Raw genomic sequence first — 9,910 nt, 5'->3', positions numbered from 1 at the left:
AAGAGACACTGAACAAACAGGAAGAGAATAAAAATGACCACAAATACACAATAAAACACGACATAAAGCAGAACAAAGCTCCTCAGAGACTGTGAGTGACTCCCAGCCTCTAAATGTGTTGTAATGCAAAGAAACGCTGCTGAACGATTAGAGGAAGTTGAACAGAGACATTTCTTCTTTGTTAATGTTCATTTAGTCCTTATTTGTGTTTGATGCCATCAGACCTGTGTATGAACTAAAAAGCCAGCTCCCTGTGTGTGTGTGAGGTGCTAACGGCCTCCCAATCTAAATGTAGAAGTACAGTACCTTGTACAGAGAGAAGGAAGACGACTAATCCACCGGCTGATGAACTCATAGCTGCTCCTCAGATCAGAAACTCTTTATTCACTAAGTCACCACAAACACGTCTACACTAAAGAGGAGGCTGATGTCTCTGAGGTCAGCTCCTCTCTTCTGGAGTTGGTACTAAGCTGCTGTTCAACCCCAGCAGGGCTTCCTTCCTCTTTACCTCATTAGCATGAGCTGCAGGACCACAAGTAGCTTTAAAGTTAGTGTCTTACTTCTGCTGAAAGGAAACATCCCTGTCTCCTTCCTGAAGGACCACGGAGTCTTAGATGGACATTCAGCTCCTTTTCTGCAAGAACATTAACTGTTGAAGATGGAAGTTGTTCTTGTGACGAGTTATTAAAGGACCACAGAGAACCAAAAACAGGCCAACATTGTAACATCGTCTTAAAATATCAATAATAAACTATTTATTTAAGCATTTCCCATCAGCTCTGGGAATGTAATAAAACTTTAATAAACTAATTGGGTTCTATTGGGGCCAAGAAGGGGGGGGGGCTCTGGGACAGGACCCTCACCGCCTCCACTGCTCCAAACACACCAAACAACACCAATCACAGCAAAAAACATGCAAATAAGCCGTAAAACAAGAGAAAATACAAACGCTCACAAAAGAGAAGAAGGATGGATTGATTGTACACGTACTATGTTTGTGATGGAGCCCTGAGAGGAACGTGTTTACTACAACAAGGACATGATATAAAGACACAATACATACACTGTAAATACATCCGTCCTGGAGGACAGATTTAAGAGGACGTGTCACATGGTGTCCATCTGAAAGAGGACAAACGCTGTGTGTGGTTCTAACAGAGAGGTCTGATGGTCCGCCCTTCAGGAACTTGGTGTCACAGGTTCTGCTCTGTCTCTTCTCTCATCCTACCTTGATGGTCGCACCTACCGGGTAACTTGGGGAGGATCAGTATCAGAACCTTGTCCTCTTACCACTGGAGTTCCTCAGGGCTCCGTCCTGGGCGACGACACCCAACTAATCCTCTCCTTCCCCGACTCGGACACTCAGGTGGCGGCACGGATCTCTGCATGTCTGACTGACATCTCCCAGTGGAGGTCCGCTCATCATCTGAAGATCAACCCCGACAAGAACAAACTACTTTTCTTCCCTGGAAAAAACTCTCCCACCCAGGACCTGACTGTTAACGCCCACTCAGAATGCCAGGAACCTCGGCGTGACACTTGACTCCCAACTCTCCCTGACTGCCAACGTCACAGCGATGACACGATCCTGTAGGTCCACGCTCTACAACATCAGGAGAATACGACCCCTTCTCACTCAGAAGGAGGCGCAGGTACTGATTCAGGCTCTAGTCATCTCCTTCACAATCGTAACTGTCTCCTGGCAGGTCTCCCTGCTCCAGTCCACCTCTGCAGCTCATCCAGAATGCAGCAGCTCCACTGGTCTTCAACCTTCCGAAATACTCCCACACCACACCACTTCTCCGTTCTCTTCATTGGTTACCAGTGGCTGCCCGCATCCAGTTCAAAACATTGGTACTGACGTACCATGCTGTGAATGGATCGGGCCCAGTCTACATCCAGGACATGGTGAAACCCTACATCCCAACCCACACACTCCGATCTGCATCTGCATCAAGCGGCTTGTTCCTCCCTCACTGAGAGAAAAGCACTCGGCGAGATCTCGACTCTTTGCTGTCCTGCTGCTAGATGGTGGAATGAGCTCTCTGATGACATCAGGACCACAGAGAGCCTCTACATCTTCAAACTCAAGACACACCTCTTTAGACTCTACCTCGACTAAAACACTAGCAAACCGTAGCACTAACAAATGATAGCACTTGAATTGTACTTATAATGGCACTTTTCTATAACATGTTTTGAAACTGCCTATTTGATGAAAAATGTACTTTCTTGTTACTTGTTTTCTGAGTTTGTATCTATGTGGAAATGCACTTATTGTACGTCGCTTTGGATAAAAGCGTCAGCTAAATGACATGTAATGTAATGTAATGGTACCTTCCCACTCTGGTCCTGCTTCAGTACAGGAAGGAGACAGGAAGGAGACGTCATGTGACCACAAAACGCCGCATCAAAGAGGTGTGAAGTACTGCTACTTGAATGTGTGTCACCACAAACATCACTCATCCACCACTGGAGCTTCAGTCGGCCCTCACACACGTTTAGATGTTTGTGCGCTGAAGCATTCAAAGTTTTTATTCATCATCTATTTCTTTTTCTTCTGTTTCACCTCCTTCATTAAGACCGTTCAAATATTACAATGTTCAGCTCCTTTTAGACTTTTTTTCAGCTTTCAAGCTCTTAGAATTGAATTTATATTCATCAAAATAAATCATCAACTTTTATAACATGGTTTTCAAATGGAGTTTATTTTCAAACTTCTTTCAGATAGAAACACCATTTAAACTTAAAAATGTTGACAAAAGTCTAAACTATTTGATAAAAGAAAATATTTATTCTATATCTATTGTTATATCTATTAATATATACAATAATAATAATATCTATTGTTCTTTTCCCCTAATGATTGTTTCATTGGTTTTTCGGTCCACATTCACATGGATGTGTGTGTGGAGGAGTAGACACGACCCCCCATGGAGGGTTTGATGAGGCCCATCAATTCATAACTTCTTAGTTTGATTAACAAACATTCTGCCCCCCCCCAAACCCATCCTTTCAAAATAAAAGCAAAATGATTATCTGTACCTTAACCATGAAGCTCAGAATAAAGACAAATACTAGTACAACTACTACTAATATTACTAGTACTAATAGTAGTACTTCTACAGCGGATACTGCTACTACCATTACTAATACTACTACTTGTATTTCAACTGCAAAAAGTGTCTCAGAGAGACTTTCTGTCCTTTATTTATCATGGAGTCCATCCTCTGCTCCTCCATCACAAAATATACTAAATATATACACACACACACACACACACACACACACACACACACACACACACACACACACACACACACACACACACACACACACACACACACACACACACACACACACACACACACACACACACACACACACACGTGGCAGTGATCTGGAGATCTAATGAGTTGGGGATGTGTGGGAGAAGTGAAATTGGACCTGAGGTTCTTCTGATTGAGAGGAAATGGGAAACAGGCTGGAACCAAAGTCCCCCTTTATACACACGCACACACACACACACACACACACACACACACACACACACACACACACACACACACACACAGTGTCTGCTGGCCTCCATTGGCCCAAAGCAGTGAGTTCCTCTTCTTCTTCTACGCTGCTCTGAGGAGCCTGATAAGCTGAAGCTTCATAGAACGTAGGAGCTGAATCACAGAAAGCAACCGATGATGAGGAGCACCACCCTGAGAGAGGAGGCTCTGCCTCCTACATGAGGAGGTCTCACAACATGTCAAAAGGTCAGCAGGACTTCTTCTGTGGTGTTTCTCACGGTCTGAGGGCCGTAATGTGGTCGCTGTTTGTTCATTTCGTATCAATCAGGTGGTAAAAAGATTCTGCGCATCAAATGCTATCTGTAAGAGCCCTTTTGTTGTTGTTTGTTAGCCCCAACCTCTGCAGGGGGGGGGGGTTCAATTAGGCCACAATGCCAATATAATCAGGTGGATTACTGGCCACAGGGGTTAGTGTCTGGGAAGTGAAATAGTTTTTTAACCGTGAAAGTGAGGACGAACATGAGGACGTGAACATGAGGACAGACATGAGGATGTGAACATGAGGACAGACATGAGGACATGAGGACGTGAAAATGAGGACAGACATGAGGACATGAACATGAGGACAGACATGAGGACGTGAACATGAGGACAGACATGAGGACGTGAACATGAGGACAGACATGAGGACGTGAACATGAGGACAGACATGAGGACGTGAACATGAGGACAGACATGAGGATGTGAACATGAGGACAGACATGAGGACATGAGGACGTGAAAATGAGGACAGACATGAGGACATGAACATGAGGACAGACATGAGGATGTGAACATGAGGACAGACATGAGGACATGAGGACGTGAAAATGAGGACAGACATGAGGACATGAACATGAGGACAGACATGAGGACGTGAACATGAGGACAGACATGAGGACGTGAACATGAGGACAGACATGAGGATGTGAACATGAGGACAGACATGAGGACATGAGGACGTGAAAATGAGGACAGACATGAGGACATGAACATGAGGACAGACATGAGGACGTGAACATGAGGACAGACATGAGGACGTGAACATGAGGACAGACATGAGGATGTGAACATGAGGACAGACATGAGGACATGAGGACGTGAAAATGAGGACAGACATGAGGACATGAACATGAGGACAGACATGAGGACGTGAACATGAGGACAGACATGAGGACGTGAACATGAGGACAGACATGAGGACGTGAACATGAGGACAGACATGAGGACGTGAACATGAGGACAGACATGAGGACGTGAACATGAGGACAGACATGAGGACAGACATGAGGACGTGAACATGAGGACGTGAACATGAGGACAGACATGAGGACGTGAACATGAGGACAGACATGAGGACGTGAACATGAGGACAGACATGAGGACATGAGGATGTGAACATGAGGACAGACATGAGGACGTGAACATGAGGACAGACATGAGGACGTGAACATGAGGACAGACATGAGGATGTGAACATGAGGACAGACATGAGGACATGAGGATGTGAACATGAGGACAGACATGAGGACGTGAACATGAGGACAGACATGAGGACGTGAACATGAGGACAGACATGAGGACATGAGGATGTGAACATGAGGACAGACATGAGGACGTGAACATGAGGACAGACATGAGGACGTGAACATGAGGACAGACATGAGGACATGAGGATGTGAACATGAGGACAGACATGAGGACGTGAACATGAGGACAGACATGAGGACGTGAACATGAGGACAGACATGAGGACGTGAACATGAGGACAGACATGAGGATGTGAACATGAGGACAGACATGAGGACAGACATGAGGACGTGAACATGAGGACAGACATGAGGACGTGAACATGAGGACAGACATGAGGACATGAGGACGTGAACATGAGGACAGACATGAGGACGTGAACGTGAGGACAGACATGAGGACGTGAACGTGAGGACAGACATGAGGACAGACATGAGGACGTGAACATGAGGACAGACATGAGGATGTGAACATGAGGACAGACATGAGGACAGACATGAGGACGTGAACATGAGGACAGACATGAGGACGTGAACATGAGGACAGACATGAGGACATGAGGACGTGAACATGAGGACAGACATGAGGACGTGAACGTGAGGACAGACATGAGGACGTGAACGTGAGGACAGACATGAGGACGTGAACATGAGGACAGACATGAGGACGTGAACGTGAGGACGGACATTCACAAGACCAAGCCGTACGTACGAAGAGTCAAATAAAGGACAGTAAAGGAGTTTGAGACTCAAGAACAATTGATCACAGGTCAGAACAAAACACAAAATACCAACGGAGAGGCGAAGCAAACAGGGCCTACTACGGAATCTACTACATTCCCAAATGTATTATATTTTTATTTCCGATTAAGAACCAAAAACCATTTGAAACCAGGTTTTATTAAACTACCAGATGGAGCAGATGGTCATTTTACTTTAAATGTGATTACAGAGAAGGAAGCAAAGCTGAAACTTTTACACTTTTAGCTCAGTAGGTAGCACAGCCTGGCAAGCTATAAGCTAAGATGCTAAGTTAGCATAGCATCTTAGCATCTCACACATTCAAATGGACTTCATTATTGTTTTAGATGCAAACATCTTTCTGTCTAATGTTGAAAGGCTGCTGCTTGTCTCCTCAGGTCCTCGGGTTGTATCCTCGTCTCCTCCATCCTCGTGTGTGGATCTGCAGCTGGAGGACTCATCACTAAGAGCACCGTAGGATCCATGTCTCCTTGGCTGACCTTTTGTTCCTCATCTGATGGAACAACAAGCCGCTGATTCAGGCTCATGTTCCAAATGTCTCCTTGACTCCTTTCTCCTTCACTAGCAGGGTGGGAGCAGGCTGATAATGAAGAACCGACACTTCCTGAATCCGCTGCAGCGTTTAATCCAACGAGGACATGAGGAGACGCCGTATGACATCACAGCCTGGTGAGAAGACAGAAAGCAGCCTGGGTAACCACGGTAACCACAGCGTGGACGCACCGTGTTCTTGATCTTCATCTCCACATGTGAACCGCTGTCTGCTTCCTTATTATTGGCATGTGACCGAGGGTCTGAAGATCCAACCTGTCAGCTGAACATCTTCTTCAGCTTAGAGAAGAAGCCTTCCTCCTCCTTCTCCTCCTCCTCCTCCTTCATCTTCTGGTGCTGCTGCTCTTCTTCCTCCGAGCCGCCGGACCCGGGACCAGACTGTGAGCTCCTGCTGCCCCCTGCTGAGACAAGCACAGTGAGGTTAAGGGGGGGGGGCACCTCTCTGATGGGGGAAGGGGGGGGGGGGGGGGGACCGGACCTGCAGGCCGCTCAACGCCGTTTGTCGTCCCCTGAACATCCGCCTCGTCTTCGGCGTAGCTTAGCAACAGAGAGCGCTGACGACGAGTCAACTTCCTGTGGGGACAGGAGATGATGTCATTGGTGTGAAGGTGCTGAGTGACGAGGTCCAACATGAGGAGGACAGGCCAAGAAGAAGAAAACGTTTTGCAGATGATGTAAATAAAGTCATTCATGTCAGTTATGTTTCATCTAAGTTTTTTCCCCTTCAAAATAAAAGTCCTGCTCCTCTATGGAGGCTTTAGTGCAGAAAACCACGTCAACCCTCAATAATAGTCTTACTTGGGCACTTTGATCTTGATGTGCACATAGTGGTCTCCATAGCTGTAGCTGTTCATCCTCCGGATGCCTTTCCCCTGGAGACGGATCACCTGGTCGGCCTGGCAACCGGCCGGAATCTGACAACACACATTCTGAACATTGGTCTCCTGCTCCTCTGTGAGAGGGGACACATCTGGAGAACATCCATAGCGTGACAATAACCAGTATGCTGATGGTTAATAGACCTCTCACCAGTATGCTGATGGTCTGGTGCAGGCCGGGGGCCGTGGCTGTGCCCCCCAGGATGGCCTGAGCCACAGAGATCATCACGTCTGAGTGCAGGTCGGTTCCGCTGCGCCTGAACACCGGACTCGTCTGGACCTGCAGGAGACGCTTCAGGTCAGACTCCCAATACCGAATCAATAACCTGTACGTAGGGCTTCAAAGTGAAACCACTCACTCTGAATGTGATGAGGATTTCTTTCTGTCCCACCGACATGCGAACTGTTTGACCGTTTTCCACTCCTGGGAGAAGAAGAAACCCATTTCCTGTGTTCACTGAGGAAACGTCACTGCTCTGTTTGCATGGTCGGCATCAAGAAGAAGAAACCTTCTCGAGGTGTTACTACAGGGGTTCCACGTGCTTTTCAGTGCTGACAGAAGCAAAGAATACAGCTCGACTTCATCAGGTCACAATGTTAACCATGGTTTAAAAAGTGCAAGTTGCTACACCCTACTAAGGACACATCACACAGTGACGTCATGACGTCACATGGTGACCTCAGGTCACCTACCTGAAGGCACAGGGACGGTGAGCGTCTGCCTCTTCTTGGTCTGGCCGGACCCTCGGCACAGAGCGCACACCGTGCTGATGATCGAGCCCGTCCCGCCGCAGCGCCGGCAGCCGCTGCGCATCGTGAACGGACCCGTGTTGATCGTCTCCTGCGGGGGGGGGGGGGGGGGGGGGGGGGGTGTTACGGTGATTCGGCCTCACACACTTCAATGAGTCCGTCTCACTCCTCTGCTGCCCCCTGCTGGGGGGCACTCACCATGCCGGTGCCGTTGCAGTAGTGGCAGAGGGAGACTTTGGTGCCCGGCTCGTTGCCCCGGCCATCGCAGCGAGGACATTTGTCCTCCATGTTGACGCTCAGCTCCTTGCTGGCGCCCTTGGCTGCCTCCGAGAAGCTCAGCTCCATCACAAACTGTGGGTCGGATCGGGGAGAGACGTTTAGGGCGACGCGATGGAAGCGCCGGCGTTCCCTCAAAGGAAAACACGAGTCACCTCGGGCCGTTGTTCAAACATGTTGTTGATGTCGGCGAAGCCTCGGCCTCCAGAAAACTCCCCAAAGATCTTCCTGAAGAGCTCCTCGGGGTCGATGTTGGTCCCCCCCGCCCTGTAGTACTGCTGCTGGCCTGCCGACCCGGCTCGGCTGGGGTCGAAGCCCGCCGCTCCGTAGGTGTCATACTGCTTCCTCTTCACCTCGTCACTCAGCACCTTCACACCAATGACATCATCAAGACAGCAGGTCAACCCAATCATAATAACTCTGTAATGTTCATAATAATGTTCAGTACCTCGTAGGCTTCAGCCAGCTGGGCAAACTTCTCCTTGGCGTCGGGCTCATCTGGGTTGGTGTCCGGATGGTACTTCTTGGCCAACTGGAAGGACATAAAGCAGATGCTGGATGAGGGGAGAGGTCGAGGTCTTCCTGGAGGTGCTTGGAGCAGGCGTCTCTGACCTGGTAGTAGGCCTTCTTGATGTCTTTCTGGGAGGCAGAGCGGGACACACCCAACACTTCATACAAGTCCTGCCTGCTTGCTGAGCGGCTGCTGCTGTGAAAGGAGAGGCAGGAGATGCCAGGAGGACATCTGGAGCCTGCAGAGACAAATGTCCACGAGCCACTGTGAGATCAGGACTTCTGTTATTTCATATCTGATTACGTGTCTGTAATAGTCGATGTGAGGGTCGTTTATGTGCAGAGCCCTCAATTAGCATCAAGAAGCTAGCTGTCAATCAATAACAAGGTCAGGAATCATTGCATCATTGCATTCCCCTCAGGGAATCATTCATGGAATGCATCGATCAGAACAACCAACTAGACAAATCTAACATAACGTCACCATGACGTCACCATCCTGCTGCACACTAACAGAGCAGTTACATCCCACTCAAAGCAGTGCTAACGACCCACGGAGGTGTTAGCCTTCAGCTAGCTGAGGGGAACCTCGCAGAGCAGCCAGAACGAGTCCATAACAGCCGCTCTGCATGCTATGCTATGCTAATCACAGCTACCATGCTAACTGTTAGCCAACGTCATCTCACCTCTCAGCGCTCCCAATGTCACGGCACTTCCGGGTGTCCACGCCCGACAGCTGACCGCTTCCCCCCCGCCGTGTGACTGCGACAAAGCGGCCGAACATGCCGCCGCATGTCTGGCGAGGACGTTCAGAAAAGCAGCGCAGCGGCGTCCGGAAGACAAGCAGCGTGCGGAGAGCCGGGACGCCGGGGACGCCATTTTCACGTCACTACCGGCGTAGACGTCAGCGGCGGTCTGCGCATGCGCCGCACATGAGCGACTGAGGCAGACACACGTCTAAAGGCTGGCCACCATGCGGGGGTGTTACTGCACCTCCACGCTGGGGGGTCACGGCCGTCTGCACCTCGCAGGCTTAAAGGTCAGAGAGAAGGTATGTGAGGGTTCTCCCTTCAGGGGCCGCCCCTCTTCCCAC

At 48.9% G+C, this 9,910-nt stretch overlaps 1 protein-coding gene across 3 annotated transcripts; it reads right to left on the bottom strand.

The window, feature by feature from the left end:
• Positions 1-5,814: 5,814 nt before the first annotated feature.
• Positions 5,815-9,861, bottom strand: LOC119217417 (dnaJ homolog subfamily A member 3, mitochondrial-like). Of its 3 annotated transcripts, none has more exons than XM_062564739.1 (11): positions 9,504-9,861; positions 8,920-9,056; positions 8,756-8,839; positions 8,463-8,675; positions 8,230-8,382; positions 7,975-8,122; positions 7,641-7,705; positions 7,403-7,561; positions 7,202-7,317; positions 6,882-6,976; positions 5,815-6,804 (listed from the first exon to the last, which is right to left on the bottom strand). In XM_062564739.1, exons 1-11 carry the CDS (start codon positions 9,694-9,696, stop codon positions 6,662-6,664), a joined length of 1,506 nt encoding a protein of 501 aa, XP_062420723.1. In that variant the 5' UTR covers positions 9,697-9,861; the 3' UTR covers positions 5,815-6,661. The 3 variants fall into 3 exon arrangements, with proteins under 3 accessions (XP_062420723.1, XP_062420725.1, XP_062420724.1); XM_062564741.1 differs by having other exon boundaries at positions 5,816-6,804; positions 7,433-7,561; positions 9,504-9,855; XM_062564740.1 differs by having other exon boundaries at positions 5,816-6,801; positions 9,504-9,853.
• Positions 9,862-9,910: the final 49 nt, after the last annotated feature.

This window comes from Pungitius pungitius, chromosome 9 (assembly GCF_949316345.1).
Source record: "Pungitius pungitius chromosome 9, fPunPun2.1, whole genome shotgun sequence".
NCBI classification, from domain to species: domain Eukaryota; kingdom Metazoa; phylum Chordata; class Actinopteri; order Perciformes; family Gasterosteidae; genus Pungitius; species Pungitius pungitius.
The sequence above is the reverse complement of the archived record's forward strand: the minus strand, read 5'-3'. Positions and strand labels throughout refer to the sequence as shown.

Coding starts and splice junctions, on each gene's coding strand:
- LOC119217417 (XM_062564739.1), bottom strand. CDS start 9,696: ATGGCGTCCCCGGCGTCCCGGCTCTCCGCACGCTGCTTGTCTTCCGGA. Junction 9,057..9,503: donor GACATTGGGAGCGCTGAGAG/GTGAGATGACGT, acceptor TTGTCTCTGCAG/GCTCCAGATGTCCTCCTGGC. Junction 6,805..6,881: donor CGGCGTTGAGCGGCCTGCAG/GTCCGGTCCCCC, acceptor TGCTTGTCTCAG/CAGGGGGCAGCAGGAGCTCA.